The sequence below is a fragment of the Chaetodon trifascialis genome, chromosome 16, assembly GCF_039877785.1.
Source record: "Chaetodon trifascialis isolate fChaTrf1 chromosome 16, fChaTrf1.hap1, whole genome shotgun sequence".
Classification (NCBI taxonomy): Eukaryota; Metazoa; Chordata; class Actinopteri; order Chaetodontiformes; family Chaetodontidae; genus Chaetodon; species Chaetodon trifascialis.
In genome coordinates, this window is record NC_092071.1 from 22761060 (window position 1) to 22782595 (window position 21536).

General features: G+C 40.3%; 2 protein-coding genes across 2 annotated transcripts; both read right to left on the bottom strand.

The window, feature by feature from the left end:
* Positions 1–4617: 4617 nt before the first annotated feature.
* Positions 4618–7340, bottom strand: bsx (brain-specific homeobox). Its single transcript, XM_070983814.1, has 3 exons — positions 6962–7340; positions 6149–6339; positions 4618–5551 (listed from the first exon to the last, which is right to left on the bottom strand). The coding sequence occupies exons 1-3, from the start codon at positions 7329–7331 to the stop codon at positions 5309–5311; spliced, it is 804 nt and encodes a 267-aa protein (XP_070839915.1). The 5' UTR covers positions 7332–7340; the 3' UTR covers positions 4618–5308.
* A 3211-nt stretch (positions 7341–10551) lies between these two features.
* lim2.1 (lens intrinsic membrane protein 2.1) lies at positions 10552–13524 on the bottom strand. The gene is made up of 4 exons (XM_070983480.1): positions 13350–13524; positions 12546–12695; positions 11920–12054; positions 10552–10613 (listed from the first exon to the last, which is right to left on the bottom strand). Exons 1-4 carry the CDS (start codon positions 13522–13524, stop codon positions 10552–10554), a joined length of 522 nt encoding a protein of 173 aa, XP_070839581.1.
* Positions 13525–21536: the final 8012 nt, after the last annotated feature.

Genomic DNA, 21536 nt, shown 5'->3' on the forward strand with positions numbered 1-21536 from the left:
AAAACTATATAAATGCAACCTACAGCAAAATATCCAATGTTGTTCCCTTATATTGATGTTATTTGCAATCGGTTTTTGCAACAGTGGATGTCATGATGACATTGTGTCATGTCATGTGGAGATGTTAGCTTGTGAGCACTTTGGCTAAAGAAAGCAGTTTAATTGCCTCTTGCATGCTGCTCAGTGTACTTTCAGTGCCTAAGCACAATTATAGCAGGCCAAGTGGACAGCTGTGGTGGTGTGGCACTTCTCCAAAACTCACTTTATGCACACATTCCTAGTTTCACATCAACATCAAGTATAGAATTATATTTGATATGATATATAATAGGGCTGCACGGTGGCGCAGCAGGTAGTGCGCGTGCCTCACAGCAAGAAGGTTGCCGGTTCGATCCCCGGGTCAGGCGGGGCCTTTCTGTGTGAAGTTTGCATGTTCTTCCCGTGCATGCGTGGGTTCTCTCCGGGTACTCTGGCTTCCTCCCACAGACCAAAAACATGCTCATTAGGTTAATTGATGACTCTAAATTGTCCGTAGGTGTGAGTGTGAGTGTGAATGTTTGTTTGTCCTTGTATGTGGCCCTGCAATCGGCTGGCGACCGGTTCAGGGTGTACCCCGCCTCTCGCCCATTGTAACTGGGATAGGCTCCAGCCCCCCGCAGCCCCGAAAGGGATAGGCGGTATAGATAATGGATGGATGATATATAATAATGCTTATCTCTGGTGCTTGTTTTAACTATAGAGACATGCCACCAGTAAGCTTAAAATGGTCATTTTGTAGCTTGGATTTGGGATTTGTGTGCGTGAAAGGGAAGCCCAGGCGTCACAAATACCATCAAGACACAATAGAAAAAGTGAAACTAACTACTGAGACCCCAACTTCTTGAGGTGCACTTTGGAAAGAAATCAACAGTTTTTGAATGACTGTATCTGTGTCATTACATGTCTGCAGCATCGAAATGAAATGGATTTTATAGAAGTTTATAGTTTGATTTAGCCTGTAGCAGTGTGGTGACACGAAAGGTGGTGACATGCATGATCAGCCAGAGCTGTGCTTTTACTCCTTGAGTAACCTTGTTTAATTACATTGTCTCATCGACTTTGATGCACAGTCTCAGTGGGAATTGTTGTATGTGAAATTGCTATGTTGTCTTGCAAAAGGCAAAATAGATCATTTTAATATTATCTTTATCTTATCTTCTCCATATGCAAACATTACTGGTACCAAAAACAAGCAGCCCTACCACATCAGTCACAATTATTGCAGTCTTTGCATACCCCAGGTATGGATAGTTGGTTTTTGAGGCAGCTTCGTGTCAGTGAAAATGTATTTACAGGCACTGACTACATGAGTCTGAATGGGAACAGGTGGATAAAGATGAGCAACATACTTTTCCTAACGGCAGAGATGAATCTTTGCACTGTGGGATGAATACTGTTGTAATGAATCAGGTTTGGTGCGTTAAACTAATTTTAGCAGCTGCACTTACATGTAATACTATTGTATGTTCAGATGGAATTGTGTGTTTGTACATGCTCAATAGACAGATATTAAACAGTGTGTTTTTGGCAAGAAGGAATAAACGGCACTGAAGACCTACTGGCTTTAATTAAAAATAAGTGGTTGTAGTATGTCAGCAGTGCCACTGAGCAATCATAGAATCACCAACAGCACTTTTTCATTTTCACTATACAGTCCAGCAACTATCCCACATCACTGGCTAATGTCCATGCTCTATTTTTTATGGAAGAGACAGGTGATTCCCTTAATGTTATTCCAGCCACATGATCAATTTGTCTGCTTGCCACATTACACCTGCCTACACTGTTTAACAAAGAATAATCCACACACTCTTTGTTGTGGGTCTGATTGTTGTCCTTCCTTCATGTCTCTGATTCACAGTGGAGGAAATCCTTCTCAAATGACGGATGACATGCTGAAGCTCACCTGCTTTGGTCCTAGTCATAGGTTTTGTAGCCATGTTCTTAGTAGAAACTCCTCCCAACACAAAACACTCTCAAGCAGCTCATTTTACTAATTGAACCCTCAGATCATTATCAAAGCACAATTTACCTCTGTGCAATATTTTAATTAGATTATAGTCTCTATTTAACCCATCATAGACTCTTTGAAGCTCTGTGTTTTTAGTGTTAAGTCCTCAGATGCGCGGTTGGAAACAAATGACAGAGCCCTTTTTAATTTAATGAGAAACCCTGCCTATCCAGACTGAGTCTCTTTGCATCTTTTTTAGGTCCCACCTACTCATTTTTTGCCATTGAAATCAGTTAATTGAAGGAGTCTTTCACTGCTATACATGAAGGGGGCCAAATTAGCATACCTTTCTGCCCATTGGGAAGCTAAGGCAGACGTGGATGCTTTGATGTGAGAAGCACGCTTTCAGTAGGCGGCAGGCTTCCTGAAAATGAGCTGATGGCCCTCCTATTAGGCTCAAATGCAGATGCGTCCATGTGTTGCAAAACGCTTAATCTTTTAATTGATCACCTTCTGCATGGCCTGTTCTCCACATGGTTTTTCTCCCACTGCCTGTTAATCAGAATCGCATTTTGATGATGACACAAATTGCTTTTCAAAAGGCAGGAAAAGATGGCAAATCCAGTACGAAGGACAAGAGAGGACTACATTGTAAAGGGAGATGCAGTGAGAGATGCAGCTTTTGGTAAAACAATTAAAAACCTGCAATAGGAGCTTTTTCAAGATGCTGAAATGTGTGTGTGTGTGTGTGTGTGTGTGTGTGTGTGTGTGTGTGTGTGTGTGTGTGTGTGTGTATGTATTTGTGTGTGTTATCAACTCAATTATTAGTAAGTACATACTTTACTACCCTCCCAGCCTCCATTGTCATAATAAATGAACATTAAATAGTTTACTACAACACTTTCAGGCAAACAGCTCTTTTGTTTGTCTGCTTCCACAGTGTCATAGACCTACAGTCTCACAGTAGCTCTGTCTATGGACCCGGGGGCACACACTCAACAATGCAAAAGTGGCTTTTTTGTTAGTTGTTATACTGGACATCTGTTGATCAATATCATTTGAGGATTGTCTGAATGAGATAACCTGCAGCATGGACTCGTGCTAAATTACTTAATCAGTGAATTAATGAAATAACACTAAAATAGTGCATTACTTGTATTCATGTTTTTTACATCCACCATATTGATTAGGACAGAGGCAATATTACACTATTGCAGTAATTCCTGCTCCAAATGATAAACTCACCAAATCACACAACAGGGCCAACCCACAGAGAAATAATGGGCTAATTTCTTCAGTCTTCACTGATAATTAAATACCAATATGTGCTAAAAATGATGCTGAATCTCTTGATTTTTTTGGTGTTGTTTTGTTCCATTCTTTCCACGAACAGTGTTCAGAAAAATGTCTCTTGGCAGTAGCAAAATTAGATGTGTAATAAATAAATGCTCATGCCTGCAAAACTGATTTTGGACTACTGTTAATTTTGTTGTTTGTTTAGATAGAAATACCTAATATTTCCATGGCCATATTCTACACCAAACACACTGGCTGTATCAAATATTTATGTAGGCACAAGGAATACATGTATCAAAATGAATACATTTGAACTCTAACCATATTTTATTTCTTGATATGTTGAATTCTTATGCTTTTAGGGGCATTTGTGTGTCCTATTTAAATAATTAATACTTGCCGGCAGTGACTCAAAGGAGATGACAAAGACACATTTTCATGAAAAATAAGATGCTACTGGATCTCAGAGTTCTAATTTCAGCATTGTTAAAATTTCTAATTGATAGGTACACACCAGCAGATTGCTCAACATAGCTGTGCCACAGGGATGCTTTTTTAAATTCATTTTATTCTGTTCAATGAAACAGTTTTTGCAATGTGGATATTTCCACCTGACTCTGTTGACTTGATTTTCTGGAGAACACCGAAGTCCTTCCATCAAGCTTTGACCGGCGTGAAGGCTGTGCTTTGCTGCTGCGTTGGCCCCTGAGCCACACGCTCAGCACAGCACTGATGCAAACATGTACGAAATATTAGAAAAATCTGAACGCTGTGGTCACATTTTCTCTTCTGCTCAGCACAGAAGTAAAGCGCCCGAGGAAAACCAGAACAATAATAACTGAACTGCAAAACACTTGCGATGTGGAAATGAATAGAGATTTAGACTCACATTGAACTGAGGGAGGAATACATAAAATCCTCCTTATTAACGGGCAGTCCCGTGAAAGCGTTTGGCAGCTGCTCACTATTTCTGTCTTGCTGTCCGTTTCCTGCGCTTCTGTTTGTTGGCTTAATGCTCAGCGGGTTCCAAGCCACCATGCAGGAGACCCAGTAGACAACAAGCAGCCTCGCATTCAAGACTAAAGCTCCATGCTGTGGACACCGGCTCACAGTGAAAGTGCTTAGGCCTACAACAGCCGAGCACAGGGCCGTTTGAACTCCCTGCAACATAACGGGATCACACGCACATGTGCAGCTAAAGGTGACATTACAGTGATGGTACTGCGACGTGGCTCGAAATCAACCCTGCTCATTTGAGGTATGACACTGGCAAGAAGAATACAAATGGGCTTAAAAATTAGCAGGTCTGACAGAACAAACGGAGCCGAGAAGCGATTCATTATTTATATTCTATGTACAGACAATAATATAAATGCCAGCCACTGAAGAACAGTGACTCAAAACTTGATTTACAAAACTCCCAACAATATAGACAAACGTCAAATATTAGAAGTAGACAATAAAAAAAAGAAAAGAAAAGATAACGTTAAAAAAAGAGCAGCACGGGGAACGTCGTTTGGGCTAAGTTGAAAGGGATGGGGCAGCGTGACACGTCTGTGTCACAAAGCAAGAGCTATTCGATGGGGTTCTTTATCATCATTTGTACAGATTTTCCGTCTGAAAATAAAAAAGACAGAAGTGTGACATTTTCTAAAAAGACAAATGTCGACAACTTTTAGTACTAATATTAGGCTACTACAAATAAGAGTGGTAATAATAATAATAATAATAATAATAATAATAATAATAATAATAATAATAATAATAATAATGTTATGTATTCAGTGTCTCGTCAGGCGTAATGCGAAAATTCTCACAACCTATACACAGAGGAAAAGGGGAATTGTAAAAAAAAATCAATCTGCGTATTTGAATAAATATTAACATTATACATTATTGTACTGTATTGTATACCCCAGTAACTTATATTGGCTATTTGACGTGGAAGGAAAAGTCAGTATTATATACAGGACATTTACAGTGTGCTGAAAGTCGCTGCGTAAAGAACAGCTCTGCAGCCTACTATAGTAGATGATCCGGGGAGCAAATGTCATCCTCGATATCCACATCGTCGTCGTTTTCCTCCAGCATGTACGAGTCCGGCTCCAGCGCGTGTTTCAGCTCCTCCGCGCTCTTGTCGTTCAGTTCGCTCTCGCTGGAGTTGTCCGCCGACCTCTCCAGCTCCCCGGGGGTCTTCCGCTCGTCCTGCGCTTTTCTCAGCTGCTTCTTATGCTTCATCCGCCTGTTCTGAAACCACGTTTTCACCTGCACGGAGGAAATTAGAAGGATGATTCTTTATTAGCCTGTGCTCAAAAGAAATACCAAAGGCGCTCAATATCAAGTCAGCATTATTTGGATTTTTCAGGTTATTTAAATTGACTAAACGACGCAGACAGAAGAGGAATATGGAAAAAAAAAATGTATCATTGAGTTCGCTTCCTACTAGAATGACCTGTTGATGTAACTGTTTTCTTAAAGCTCTTCACTTATGTATTATTAGAGTAGACTTCATTCAGGTACGCATGAACACTTATTCTAAAAAGGCAAATGTCATTGCTGTACACTTTCTGGATTTCGTCGTGCTCTGTTGTATATTTGATATTGATATAGATTTAGTATTTTTGATTTTTCATTTGTGTGTTTCTGTGGCTCGTTTGATCTTTTTGGGGCTATAGTTGGAAAGAATAAACCAAAGGAACGCATTTAGAAACACACACGTTTCCCTGCACAAAGGCATCATACATGAGCACATGCCGCTTTACCTGTGTGTGTGTGTGTGTGTGTGTGTGTGTGTGTGTGTGTGTGTGTGTGTGTGTGTGTGTGTGTGTGTGTGTGTGTGTGTGTGCGCGCGCGCGTGCATACCTGTGTCTCGGACAGACTGAGCGCCGTGGCCAGCTCCACTCTCTCCGGTGTGGAAAGGTAGCGCTGGATTTCAAACCTCTTCTCCAGGCCGGACAGCTGTGAGTCGGAGAAGACCGTCCGGGCCTTCCTGCGTCTGCAGTGCTTCCCTGGTAACTCTGCGTGATGCTGGAACAAGGCCGGCACCTGCATCCCTGCAGAGGATGGAGACAAGAGATTTCCAGTTGGAACTTTTTTCAACGACATCAAAAATCTAAACAAACAAATGACAAAACTTCAAACATTCGAGTCACCGAATTCACTGTAACTGGATGAACAGACGTTTGGGGATTTCTGCTTTGATGATGGCTGCGATTTCCCGTGAATGTAAAAAAATACAACTCGTTTTAGCCAAACCAGTTACAGAATAAATAGGCCGATAATAATTAGCTTTTAAAGGTTGGACATAAGTGAAGATGAAAAGGAGAATAATCTAATAATAGTTCTTTACACTTGAATGCAGCGGAGGTCAGCAGCTTATTGCTCAAGCAGGGTTCAGTCAACTTCTTCATTTTGTTTGTGAGGAGATTCATCGCAGCCCGTCTATCAGTGCAGATGATATGTTCCATACTCATTCATGTTGTACAGGGTTCTGTTAATTTACAGATTAATACTGACAGCTGCTTATCTAAACCGAAAAGTAACAATGTGTTAGTATTTTGTAAAACTAGCGAACAGACTCTAGTTACTTTCTTGTTCGAGCAACAGTTTACTGCATGTGTGGCAGAAGTTTCCTGTCAGTCGAGGCCTCTGCCTCTCAGGCTCTGCTCTGCTTACCAGATGTGAAGAAGTACTGGTGATGCTCTGGCTTGTGGAGAGGATGGTGCGGATGTGGCGCAAGAATTGGGGTTGGCATCAGTGGGTATCCGTACTCAAGGATGGGCATCCGGGAGGCTAGGGTGCTACAGAACGGCGAGGGAATGACCTCTCTCAGCGGCTTGGGTTTGTGCAATAAGATGTCCTCAATGAAAAACGACGTCGACCTCTGGGTGGGCGCCGCAGACGCGTAGTTCATACTCATGATGTTAGATTGGGTTTGTTGTTTTCCTGCCTTTAAACCTGCACCAGCATCTATCTCTCCCCCCAGGTCTCCCAGGCTTAAATGCAGCCCCTGTGTGTGATCCGTGAATGACACTGTGTCGAGCATTACATAGATATCAGTGGGAGGGAAGATTTCCAACAAGTATTTATTCGGACAGAGTAGCGGATTGGGGAAATTGATTTGCACATCAGCCAATTAGAGCTGCGTATGGGCGGAGGGGCGATGTGGGGGGCCGGCTTTTCGCTCTGATTGGCTGAGACGCGCTGAAGCTGGTGAAAAAAAGCAAACAGGTTCCAGAAATGCAGCGCACCTGTGACACACTTCATTTGAATGGCAAGTGAAAATCTAGCCGAGCATCAGCTCGTAGCGAGGCTTGTGTTTTTGCCTAGCAACCATACGTTTGTATCGACCTCATGAGAGAATTATTTTCACCCATTGCAGTGTGGAAAACAGTTTCCGGACAAAATTAGTATTAATTGTGAAATTCAGAATCTCTGAAAAAGAGATGTACTGGCCATCTCTCTGTAACCCACGGCCCGCAGAGCGCTGCTCATTGTTGAACAGATCTGTTAAAGGATAGTCCGTTTGGTGCGGTGCCATGGAACTGACATGTGCACCATATTGCTATGGTGGTATTTTCTGCTGTTTCACATTATTTGAAGGAGCATCTACGAGCCATTACAAGCCTATGGGTTACTTAAATAAAATGTACAGATAAGATTTTATATCATATGGTGGAAACATTTGAATATTCCCGCAGTTGTTGGTGTTTAGTCTTTGTAGGCCCTCTGTTCAGTAGTGAGTTAAAAGTGACTTTTGATGACAGTTTATGTCATTTGGCTTTCTGGTGTGATTGTTCACTGTTGCCTGCAGTATATACTCCACAGCACATGGATGTTAAAACATATATTTGCACATTTGTATGTCATACATATTTGTTCAATCTATTAATCTTAATCTAATTAATTTTATTAATCTGTGTTTTTATTCCTCATGGCATGGGCCTCACGGATTTTGTGTAACTTTTCCAGTGATCGTATTGTTCCAAAGGCCAATGACTCTATAGAAGTCATCCATACTGATGATGAACATTAACACAAAACTTTAGATTGACTTGTCTGGAAACTTGAACATGCGACCACAGTGTTTAGAGGCTAATTGTCCGGGAAATTCACTCGAATTACTTCTGCACTCTTCCTTCATGTTAGTAGTTTTTGAATCAAGTGATGTAGCCTGTGTCACAGGAGGATTGTTCTGCTACAGGTCTGTCTAGTAATTCCGCGCAAATTGGCTGTAATTGTCAGTATTAAAATCTGGGAGAGTACAAGTGCCGCTCCTGTGCCCATTTGCGAAAGAAAGCGGTGCGCTATAATTTGTTGATATGGTGTTGTCATCACATTTCCAATCAGGCCGGTTAATGTGAAAGTGTCTTAATGTAGGCAGAATTCACGCTGCAATGCTATTAGGCAATTAAGGGAGATGTCAGAGCGGAAGTTGTAATCCTTGGGCTGGAGGACAGGATTTCCATTTGATCAGATGGAGGGAGAACACATTAATTACTGGGAATCAGTTACGATGAAAAAGCGCTGTTCTGCTGCATTAGTTTGCATAGGTTTGTGTTAAATGGACGTTTGTGCTGAAAATGTAAATTAGCACAGCTGAATGGTTGCAAATCAAACATCTTTTGGCATGACGGGGACTGTACATTAGTTTACCTGCAGATGACTCATTAACAACACCACCCATGAGTGGAGCTGTGGCAAAATCTGACACGCTTATTCTTAGAATAACATAAATATTTCTGTCGTTTCTTTTTCCATCAATAGCCCATTAGTCGGAAAATTAATTCAGGAAATAAAAGAAATTCTTTCCCTCTAGCAGGTTATCCGACGATTCTAGCTACATAGAAAACTACACGAGGACGTATCTTAGGCGGTTTTCTTGTGAACAGTGAAGTTAGAGAATAGCAGCAGGAAAGAAAAGACCCTTTAAACACATGGCCGACGCAGATGGAGGTAACCCTGCTGCACCTGGCTGTGCGTCAATCCCTTTTATGGAGCGCACCAGGATAACAAGTTGCTTTTAAGGGGAAATTAGAAAGTAAATGAAACAAATGGCGGTGAAATCGTCTTAAGGATCCATTCTTGAGGCGCGGTTAAGCGGCTTTTTGTGGCCATTTCATTAAGTAAAAATTTGAGCCGGTCTGGCAGTGCGTCACTTCGTCAAGTGGCGCGCAAAGAGGTTTGCAGTAGTGTACTTGGCTTATAGATTTGAAATCATCCGCGCTGGTGACAGTCAATGATAGAGCAAAGGAATAAAGGGATGCAGGAATACATCCCTTTATTTCTGGTGATCCACCTTTGTGTAAAGATGAATCTACGTTTTGGGGCTTACACAAATAATAATATAAATCCGTGGTACATGCTTGTGTCCTTTATGTTCCTTTCTATTGCTATAATATAGAAATCATAGAAATTGTTAAATTAGAAATACTTGTTGGGTTTGTTCGGTTTCAAGCTTGCAAACAACGACGTTTTAGTAACAGAATCATGGTTTCTGGTATTTCATTTTCAGTATGAAATTTTTTCAATATTTCTCTGAAATCTGATCACTTCAGTTGTAAGCACTTACATCAATGCACTCGCCAGAAGGGCAAGGAAAAACGATGAATCACTGTATTTGTTGTTTAATTACGTATGAGTGTGATTTTGGTTGTCATATAAGCACATGCCTTTTGCTTTGTATTTGTCCACTACATGTTCGTTCCATTATACGTCACATTAGACATCATGGAAACCATCATGAAAAAAGAATTTCCAACGAGGCTCTCCTTTTGAAATGTACCTATATATAGATGTGCGTTCAGTTCAGTTGCATAGGCTTGCATGAGAGTTTCAGGGTGTTTTTTTTTTTTTCAATCCAGCCTGGTCCATACTTAACTTAGTAGGACAGAGTAATAACTCTCAGTGGTTATGGACACACAGTAGCCTATCATAAAGCAGGGGCGGAACCGAATGGAGCACTCTAATGAGCACTCTAATGACACCAAACCCGCTGGCCAGCCTCCAACAACGTTACCAGACAACACTAAAAACACTGTCAAGGAAAGAAATGTAAAGTGTGTACAGTCTGTGTACAGTGTATGTGGATGAAAATGAAGAGGCATATATTTACCAATTCTTTATTGAAATCATTTAAACTTTGATCATTCATGTTCCAGAGGTAAGCTCTGCATCCATGTTGGTGGTGAGAATCTCCACTCAGCCTCGATGCAGCTCTCCTGGTCATAATCCATGGCTTATTTCTGGATGATGGTTTAAGTCTTCTAATGAGAGTTAGCACTCCTGGGGCATTCATGCATCCGATAGGCACATAAATAGAATATACCTGAAAAGACAGAGAGGAAAGGTCTTTGTTATACATCAGTCATTTTTAACTCATAAGCACCTAAAAAAATGAATTATTGAAATACTGAGTGTAATGATTTAGTGAATTTGTGGCAACAGATGCTTATGTTTAACTCATAAAATTGTAGTTTTATATTTGCAGTTTATTTATACAATATGCATGACTGTGTGATTTGTGTCATTTTAATTCAATATATATTCTGTGTATATGAGTGTATGGAGCAGCTTTGTTTGGTGTGATCAAAGTGACCAACCTAACTTACTGGGACACTTATTTATGGCCCTCTGCTATGTCAAAAAACCTTTACAGTGCAAGTCAAATCATTATATTAGCCACTCCATGGTATGCATGTGCTGTTTATTTAGCATCCAAAGAATTACGGCCAATTCCGAAAATATCACACAAATACATTTGTATCACAGTCTTGTAGTCTTCCATCACTGTACGTCAGTCGTAGCCATCATTTTGCTGATATTTTCCGTGTCAGAAAGACAGTTTAGCATCATGGTATTTTCAGCATATGGATGCTGTTTCCCTCCATTTTCATATTCAGTATGGTGAAAAGCCTGCTGAACAGCAGGTACTGCACAGCATGGTGGAGGATTCAGAGATGAGCACTTACTACAAGCATCACTTACTGATAATGTCACATCATTGATGCAACTGCTTGACTATGGATTAACCCATGTGTGGCTTGACTGCTTTCTGCTGAGGAAGTGAGTTGTTGCATTGTGTAATATTACATCTGTAGTTTTGCTTTCTTAAGTTCAGTACATGAAGTTTGGATACCAGTTGCATAGCCAGTCAGGCACTAGTTGAGGCCTTGGCAACATGTGGAGGTGAATACAATTTTACCTGCTTCAAAAGGTACTGCCTGATGCAGTGTAAAATTATTCATACAAGTAAAGAGTAGTTAGAGCCTGGTGCGAAAAATTTGTTATCCAAGCAGTGGTTTTATCTTCACTTCGCTGAGTTGGTTGTTGGTTCTCTGTAGATAAAAGAGCTTGGTCTGTACCAGCTCTATATGGAAAGTGTCCTGAGACAACTTCTGTTGTGATTTGGCGCTATACAAATAAATTGAATTGAATTGAATTGAGTGTATTAGTTGCTCATCCAGGAACTCACTCAAGGTTATAGTTTGAAGACAAGTCAACATTAAGCAGAAAATGATCACAGTTGAATTTCAAACTGAACACATGATGAGTGGAACCCTGACTAATGAAGGAGTTTGATGGAACCTTTGAGGACACCTAATGCAGTTTGGATTGTTGGGCTGCATGTTTACCTGAAAAGAAGGTGAGCACCACTGACACCCAGCCAATGATATAGGACCAGGAGAACCTCCAGTTTCCATAGCGTTTCCCATAGTAGTTAATAGTCACACCAGTGTACACTGCCATTGCTAGAAACACTAAAAAGCCTGAGCAGGAAAAAATAATATAAAAATGTTAAGAAAATTGTATTGTACAAATACTAAAACCATTATGAGAGGCTGCTCATTGAAGATGTACATCTCAGTTAGAAATCACTGAAGTTATACTTAAAGTATTTCATGGATTGACTCTTAGTAACAGAATAACACCGAATTATATTACTTATGCGGAACAAAGGTCGCTTCAAATGATGAAAAACAAAGCATTAAAAACATGGCGTAATGAAAGCTCTCTGTCATGAACGAGGACTTTTATGAACGTAACAAGCAGCTGTACTTTGTCTTGAAATTGCGCCGATAATGGAATCATTAAGAAGTCATTAGTTCATGATTAGTATGTTCTTTTTATGATTATTCTGATTATTATTTTTTTCAGAAACCTGAGTGTCAGTCTTTGGTGGTTCTAATCTGTTAAGATAAAATCAAATGCAAATTACAGCTCAAACCAAACAGTAGCAAAACAATAGAGTTGAACTTACATGAGATGAAAAACAATATGCCTGCAGCAAAGGTTTTGTCAAACCTGTCAAATGAGGAGTAATGGATGAAGGCCATAATGCCAATGATGATGCCAATGAAACAGGCCAAAAGAGAGAGGATCATGAGGGCACGGGTGGCATCTAAGTGGGCTGTGGACAAGGTCAAACATCAGTAGGAGTCACAGGTGGGGTCAATGGAAATCAACAGAGGTGAATGATTGTGACCCTGTTCAGGCCAAGTTAACAAGGCAATATGATGAGGAATGGTAGGATGGATCTTTTTTTTTGGGTGATAGTGACAATTTTTTTGGAACAGTATGAAATCTAATAAAAAAAGTCAAACCATTGGAGCGATGCTATCTAACATTACGAAGCCCATATGCTACAGCCACTAAGTGAAAAATGCTTGGACTTGTTACACTACTCATACGGCTCTCATTTCAGTGCAACTACATGGAAGAGCAAGTCAGCCCAGCCGCACTTCCAAATTCAAATTACTCTTGCCAATTAGCTGGCCAGATCATTTGAGATAGTTATCACCATTGTCAAGACAGGAGAAGAGCAATTATTCCTTCATAATTCCAGTTTCCAGATTTAAAATGACAAAATGAAGATAACCTTTCTTACTGGTACAACTCTTTGAAAAAGTTGCAGCTTTGTTGGCTCCACCCATTAAATTTTCGCTCAGCCAATGAAATGATTTCTGTCTCTGGAGCAGCTTCATCTTCCAGAGATGTTTGTAGAGCTAACTAAAAGTTAACAGTTTCCCAGTCATCTATATGAACCCTCCGTGGCCACACTTACCAATGCTGTCGTTGTGTGGGAAGCATTTCCCTGGCATACAGTAGCGCCACAGGCCCTGGTGCATGTAGTTACTGGATTGTCGATACTGCATCCAGTAATCGGTTGCTGTGGAAACGATCAGGAGGATGTTCCCCACGCCTGCACAAAACAACCCTCCACCCATAAAGCTGTACATCCTGCACCTGCAGACACACACACACACACACACACACACACACACACACACACACACACACACACACACACACACACACACACACACACACACACACATATAGATGAACATAAGGTCACTTAGCATCAGTGGCCAGTGGCACGGCCCCCTCCTCTCCCCACCTCACACACTTCAGCGAGAGAGGGTCTAAGTGTCAGTAATTGCGTTGTAATGAACATATTATTTCCACTGGATTGAGCTGAGGGGTCGCCTGTGTGTATGCTCCACTTTGTTCTCTAGGAGATCAGTCCCCGAAGATGGGCTTTACATACACCCCCACCCCCAGTGCAGACACACACACACGCACGCACGCAAACATGTCCAGCCTCTATCATGTCCAGCAATGCTTTGATACTTGATACATCTATTGCTCATTGTTCCACCTGGATGCAATATCCTGCAGCCATTCTCTCTCTCTCACTGAGAGCTGTCATGGATTTTTTGGGGAAGGATGATAGATAGATGCTGTATATCTTGTTATGTCTGAAATCTGAACGGGATGCTCGATGAAGAGCTCTGTGTATTCATTGAAGAGGTTTGTATTTCCGCTGAATCACATTTCCCTGTGAGCATCCTCTTCGGCAAGTTCCTGCAGCTGTCTCAATCTAAACTAGAGCACTTTTTAAAACCAGTTGATCCCCAGCACATCAGTCGTCTCAGAATGTCAATGTGCCATACAGAAAATTCTAATAATTGTATTTAGTCAGCTAGTTGGATTTAATGTTCTAATATTTCTATATATAATTTTCTATAATCTTCTTTCAAGCCTGGACACAACTTCCTGAAAGAAACAGTTGCAGTTGCTTTTCCTTTCATTAAGGGGTCTTGACTGCGACTGGTGCTGACCTCAAGGCTGACTGTTTCCTCTCAATCACACATTCACTTTTCCCCAGAAATTCTTCAAACCCTTACGTCCAATCTCTTCTATTCCTGTAAAACACCTGAGAAAACTGACCTACTAGGATTAAGAGAAATACTGCGCATGTTTTTCATACAGTGGTTTCATTGCTACAAAGCCTTTCCTTTGTTCTACAATATCTGTGTGGTAATCAGTTTATAATAAGGCTTACATTTCTCCATCTCTGTTTTTTGTGCTTTTTTTCAGTAAGAAAACCTCAAGAGGATATATGTTTTTAACATCTTTTCATCCACTGTCACCACACTTGTACCTCTTCGCCTGCAGAGTAAGAAAGGTTTGTCTCCATGGAACTTATGAAACTGGAAATATATCAAGACATTTTAAAAGAAAATAAAGTGAGACAAATAGCGCTGTCTCTTATACAGTGAATACTAATATTTGCAACCTTCCCTGTGGACGGACATTCCCTCTGAAAGCTGGAGCTGTGTCTCCGCATGGGAAAAAAATAAAACAAATACATAAAAAGGAAAACACAAATAACTAAATGAACGGCAGCAGTTATTGGACAAATTTCAGTATTATCTTACCTTAATCAACCCCTTTTATGAAGACGTTTATGAAGACAGGGTTACCTGACAAAATACAACAAGATCCTATAATGCCAAGACAGGCAGATTTCCAGCAGGGTAACAGCACTAGCGTTTGACGGGGTGAATAGGGAGAAACTGGGGCTACAACAAACACAGCACTGAGACAATAGGCCAGAGCGACCACCGGCCAATCAGCACCCTCCAGTTTTGTGGTTTGGGAATCTGCTGAAAAAACAGAAACGGTCAAAGCTTGGCAAGCTGAAGCAATACTGATGACTGCATGGTTTTGATTGAAGGGCTGAACTGGCTTTAGTGGAGGGCAAGCCAGGCATTAAATCAGAGTCTTTGGCAGCTCTGATTCTGATTTTTGTCTATTTATAAAAGCAAACATTGTCACACTGTTGAAAAAGTCTTATTAAATCTTGATATGCCAATTAAGTTTGAACCTTTTTTGAGTGCACTAAATAAATTACGCTAAATATATTTTTTCCAATGCATTTTAGTGAAAATTACAGTAAATATATAGTAATATTACCACATACACTATGTGCACAACTTATAAGTTACATTTAATATTTTCATCAATCAAGGTAAAAGCTATGATTCACGATTTACTTCAGTGTATACTAATTACAAAACATACACAATTTAAAACTTTGAGACAACTGATACATAAACTTTGTCACTTATATTTTATCTCCACAGTGTAAATGCAGTGCTTTGAGCAGTAACTATGAGGCAGATATTGGATGGAAGATGGTTTAAAGTGAGAGCAACCACATGCTCTGGTTACAGTTCATCTTGTATTCTATTTTATTTATATTTTTATTATAAAAGTTATTGAAAATTCTTTAAGCAGCATTTCATCTCTTTTACTGACGATTGTAGCTGTGCAGTCTATGAAGGTTGGCGGTTCTGCATAGCATGTCTTGTTGTTGCTCTCTGTCTGCTGGATGTGTAAATATGCAGCTTTTGTAAAGTGATTATAAATCAATCTCACTGTTGTTCTTAAAGCTCACTGCATCGCCCCAGAGAAGTGAAAAAAATCTATTCCTGCAGCTTGACAGATGAAAGAGTTGGATGTGTGCAAACAGTGTGTTTGCTGACAGTTCATGGAACAAGTGTTTGCTGTAGTTTCCTATTTTGGTGAGGGAAAGATAAGGCCACCTTCAAAGTGCATTCAAGTGACATTCTAAGTAGAGAGAAAGTGGATTGTGCATCGATGCCAGGTGTAAAGGATCATGCTCATATTTTTTTCACCATGATTTGGAAATCGAGATGTTCACCCTCATTCATTTCTTACAATCCTGTATAATTTAACAGCATGCTCCTGCTGAAATACTAATCTATAGAAATCCCACCTTGAGAATTGGCAGCACTGAAGGTAAATAGAGCCGCCAGATGTTTGAAGAAGCAACTCACACCAGCACAGATCCCTTCACTGTGCTCTGACTTGATGTCTCCTTCATTCTGACCATGGTCGTATTTCCTCTTGTTGTGCCTCTGTGCCATATCTAGCCAGGCCTCCCTTTGCTTTGACACACACACACACACACACACACACACACACACACACACACACACACACACACACACACACACACACACACACACACACACACACACACACAGACCCTGAAGATGAAAGGAGAAGAGTAGCTCCATTACCTGCATTACAGCAAGTTGCTCAGACCAATTGACAGCAACAAAATGCCCCAGAAAAAGCATTTTTTCTCCCTGAGATTTGAGTGCTGTACTTACATCTAACTTCATTTTTATAGACCACAGCCTATTTTCTTCCATCTGGAGTGTGGCAGCCAGGAGGGCATTTGATATCCTCCCATGCACCATCAAAGTGGACAATATGCCTCTGTGACAGAAGAGCAAATCCATGTTTTCTTGAATTCATCCAGCTTTTGAAAGATTAATTTTGTTATGGAAAGTCTACATTGATGTGGTATCATTGATGGGTAAGGAGCTCACACGGTACTCGGAAAGGTAATGTGACAAGAGTAATTACAAGGAGTGTGTGGCTGGGTGGCTGGCGTGCCTGCATTGTTGGGATAAAGTTGCTAAGCTTAGGCATGTCTGAAATCCTCCTGTTCATGTGCTCACCTGCTGTCTGATCAAGATGATCCACACACTGTCATGTCACTTTTTGTCTTCATGTGAAATTGTTTCAAGCTGTATCTCACTGAAAAAGTGACATTTCAGTGATAATAATGTATCTGTTTCCCTGAATGGTCCTTTAACCAATGGTGGAAAGAAACTAAATACACTTACGTATGATTTTGAGGTACTTTAGTATTTCCAATTTATGTTGCTAATATTGTACTTTTTATTCCACCACATTTATCTGACTGCTAGTTACTTTGAATTTACATGCACAACATTTCAGTTTGTAAGTGCTGTGTAAATATAGATTAAAGGCCCTGCATGCCCACACAGGTGTATTCATTTATTATGTCAGTTTATACCTGCTCAGTTTGGAGCTGTGTGAGGCTGCCTTGCTTACATGTGACTGCAGTGGGATTTGGTTTCCTTAATTATTCATTCTGCTAACAATTGCACACATTCAGTATTATTTCTTGTCTGCCGGCAAATCCCAAAACAATATTCATGGAAATATAAACACACAACTGCAAATTTTGGATGACAAGCAGTATCTCTTTTGTTTATCATTTTCATTTGAAGATAATATCTCGATTTTCAAAATTTGAGTTGACACACAGCTGAAGCAAAATGTCCTGACATTCGTGATCACATAGTACATGAAAACCCTGCACTGAGAGCTGATCATCAGCTGCATGTTTTGTTTCTTGTATATATATTTGTTCTTCATGTTAAGTAATTTCAGTTTTTATTTGTTTCCATGACTTTCTCCATATGCATATTTTACTTTGCATCACGTTTCTACATAAACCCCACTCTATTTCTCTTTATATACAGTCCCTGCCAGAAGACGCATCCTATCAATGAGAGGCTTTGATTCATCTTTGTGCTAATTAAACCAGTGGTTGAACATCAGACGACCTTTCATGATGGACAAAATGTACAAATTATAACAACACGTCCAACATAATGCTGTTCCACAGAAAGATAGCCTATGGATCATGTAAGAGAGGTATGAAGGTGACCGGAATAAGGTAAAAAGTGGGAGATGCTGGTATTTTCCAGCTGTGCCGTTCACAAGACACAAGGCCACAAAAACCTATAATGGCCTCTGAAAGTTATCGACATTAGCGGGCAAAATGCTTCTAAATCTTTACGTCCCAGCCACGCTTTGCCTAAATGCTTAAATCAACTCCTCGGAATTGAATTTTCAAGCCTTCAAATGGCTAATTTGTGCAGCAAGTGCTTTCAGCGTTTTCTCAGCAAATGAACGTTGGCTCTAATCATAAGAGCATGTGGATGGCGCTGCCTCTCCACACCCACCCATGAGACAGCCGTGTGGACGGGGAGAGAAACATTTCCACTTAACCACTTAAATGAATATATCAAGAAACTAATTTGCCATTTTAATTGCGTGATTTAGGAAGACGCTACTTCACTTGCCCCTCTTCCATCTTGGTTGATTTCCAATGTGAGCGCACATTAGATTGATCTATGAAAGACTGCAGAAATCACAACACTTAAGTCTTTTCATTTTCCCTTCCTAATTAAATAATTGAAATTCCTGTCAGTGTCTGCACTTAAGCCACACACAAACATTGCAGGCATGCTGTGTAGCTGAATGAATCGTGAAAGGCTTGTTTTTATCTTTTCTTGTTTGTAGCCTGTTCTTTTCTTTGCCTTCAACCTTTTTCTTTTTTGTCTTCCAAGAACCACAGATTCATTCCATCTGTCAAGCCCAGAAATAGATCAGTACATCCATTTTGTTGAGATTTGCCCATCCCATTAAGTGATTGCTTGCAGAAATGGCAGGGGACATTTCTTCTGATACGTTCCCTGAAACAGCGCTGGCAGACATTAAGGACATATTATTGAGTCCCATTTTCTCCCAGCCACAAGGATATCCATTAGAGTGGCACACAGCCCTAAATTTTTCCATTTTCTCCCTCACCAAACTTGACTTTACACATTATTTCTGCCTCTGTTTTGTAATTTGCAGCCACAAATTATATCAGGGAAAAGCCATCTCGTAGCATGTGGCTCCTCTTCCCAGGGCTATTTGCCAAGACTTGATTCTGAAGTGTCAAAATGGGCCCATCGTTACAGCTAATCATGACTGACAGCAGGATGCTTTAAAGTCCATACAAGTTGGCCCACACTGGAAACTTTTTGTGTGTGTGTGTGTGTGTGTGTGTGTGTGTGTGTGTGTGTGTGTGTGTGTGTGTGACAGACAGATTTTGTTCATATTCCTGTGTACAAAGAGTGTCTTCTCACACTGTTGCTTTCCAGACAGAGCACATTTCTTTCTATTTCTGTTTTCTGTTTTATGAAGCACAATTCTATCCTTATCAAAATATCCAAATATTACTAATGTAGATGATCAAATTTTGCCTTTCTGTTTTGCAAACAGAATGGAAAGATTAAAAATGTCATGTAATGTAATGCTGTCTAATCCAATAAAATCAGTAATAGCAAAGCTAGAAACTAGAACATCAATGCAGATGTGGAAATGTGCTGCAACTGCTCTCACTCCATCTCCAGCCTGTTTGTGTTGTGTTTGAAATATAGATTGACAATAAGATTATTAGAATTTTCCTAGCTCCTCGAACCATTGGCTTTAAAATATTCTAGAATTTCTCTTTTCAAAGCTGCCACCCCCCTTTTTTTTTTTTTTTTTTTGCAATTTACAGTTGACTATTCAGTGCTGTGTTTGTTTAATTAAATCCAAGGCAATCATGGTGGAGTAATTTTACTACATTTAGCACTAACAGGTGTTTCAGGGAGGATCGAGTGATGATATTATTGTTGTTATTGTTTACCCTGATGTTTTGGCCTATAATTGCAGCATAAAATGTTATACCTGCACATCCCTAAATGTAACATCTACAGACACACACATCTTTAATTGCTGTTGTACAGACATGTTTGAGAAAAGAGTCACATTGGCTTTAGTGTTGCTGGGTGAATTAGTTTAACCTATAATATTAATATTAAAAGTAATTAGGTACGTTACATGATTACTGCTATTAGAAAATACTATAACCTAACAAGTTCAAAGAACATGGAATCTTTAGTTGTTGTTTTTTTTTTTTTTTTTGCAGTTGAACTGCAATGAAAACAGCACAGTGCCGCATTTGAAGCATGTGAAAGTGAAAAGAAACCGAGGCTACCTCAGTGTTGTGGAGCTGTGCTTAGCTTGCGCCTTTTTCCAGTTGGAAGCAGAGCTCTTCACAGCTGACAGACACTTATCACCCAGGCACACTTTCTATTTCACTGTGATGATCTCTTACACCCATAAATTCAACATAATGCGAGTACTTCCACGACATAAAGGCTGTCCTTGCTAGCTGAGCTACACATAAGCACAGACACAACTGTGGGATCGGATACCTTCCGCTAGTGGGCAGCAGCAGCTGAAAAGTCGGAAAGAAACACAAACAGAAACAGTTATGATTTTGTTTATTTGAAAAATAAATGACTGATTACTTGAATTGCAAAACTAACTTGTTATGGTACATTACAACAAAAAAGTAGTTCAGTTACCCCCAGTGTTGGTAACCAGTGTTGGCTCTTGTGAGAGGAAATCTATGCTTAGCCCAAATTAGGGTTCTTCAAATTGTCCAGCGACCTGTGTTTGTCTTCCACTGCTGCCGTTTCCAATTTTCTTAGGTGTCTTTGTAGCAGGTTATAGTTAGCTTATATTGAAGATAAAAATGTGTTTCTACTTTTGTACAGGTTTGACTTAAGTTAGCATGACACCTCCTACGCCATCATTCCAATTTGCTCAAGTGTGTTTCACTTTATTTTGAAAAACAATTGTCATTATCTGATAACTGTATGTGTACACATTAGCAAAATTATGTCCACTTGACCATGGCCTTGTTGCGTTGCTCACTCATTCAGAGATAAACTCCAGGGTATTGCACAACGATGAACACAATAGCTTGTAATAAAATGCATTGAAGACCAGATCCACCAACAAACAGGTCAAGCCTTTTCACAGTGTTGTGGAGAGCACAATCACAGAGGCGTCAGAAGGCAGCTCAAAGGCCACAGCAGCCCCCCGCTGAGCTGACATTCTCATTGTGCCTTGCCCATTAATTCTGTCATTGTTGCTGCCCTGGCCTCCTGGAGTCCTATCAAAGACTCAATAACCACTGCTTAACCAAAGTCCATTGCCAATTCCCCCATCTCTCTCTCCCCTCTCTCTGTCGCTCACTCTTGCTATAAACCATCTGACAGCACGCGGGTGCGCGGAGCAACTGCCTTTCATTTCGACATGGCCGGGTTGAAAAGGCCATTATTACTCTGTAATTGTGGGAGTCAAACCCAATTAAGCAAATCTGTATGGGGGCAGATGCCGCCTACCCCCCACCCACACACACTTCGTTTACCCCTTTCTCTTGCTTGCT

Bases quoted from the DNA above. Each gene is read 5' to 3' on its own strand.
- bsx (XM_070983814.1), bottom strand. From the start codon at position 7,331: ATGCTCGACACAGTGTCATTCACGGATCACACACAGGGGCTGCATTTA. The intron at 6,340-6,961 runs GTAAGCAGAGCA...CATCCTCTGCAG, and splicing joins CCAGTACTTCTTCACATCTG to GGATGCAGGTGCCGGCCTTG. The intron at 5,552-6,148 runs GTATGCACGCGC...TCCTCCGTGCAG, and splicing joins TCAGTCTGTCCGAGACACAG to GTGAAAACGTGGTTTCAGAA.
- lim2.1 (XM_070983480.1), bottom strand. From the start codon at position 13,524: ATGTACAGCTTTATGGGTGGAGGGTTGTTTTGTGCAGGCGTGGGGAAC. The intron at 12,696-13,349 runs GTAAGTGTGGCC...CCTTGTCCACAG, and splicing joins CCCACACAACGACAGCATTG to CCCACTTAGATGCCACCCGT. The intron at 10,614-11,919 runs GTAAACATGCAG...CTGTCTTTTCAG, and splicing joins GGTGCTCACCTTCTTTTCAG to GTATATTCTATTTATGTGCC.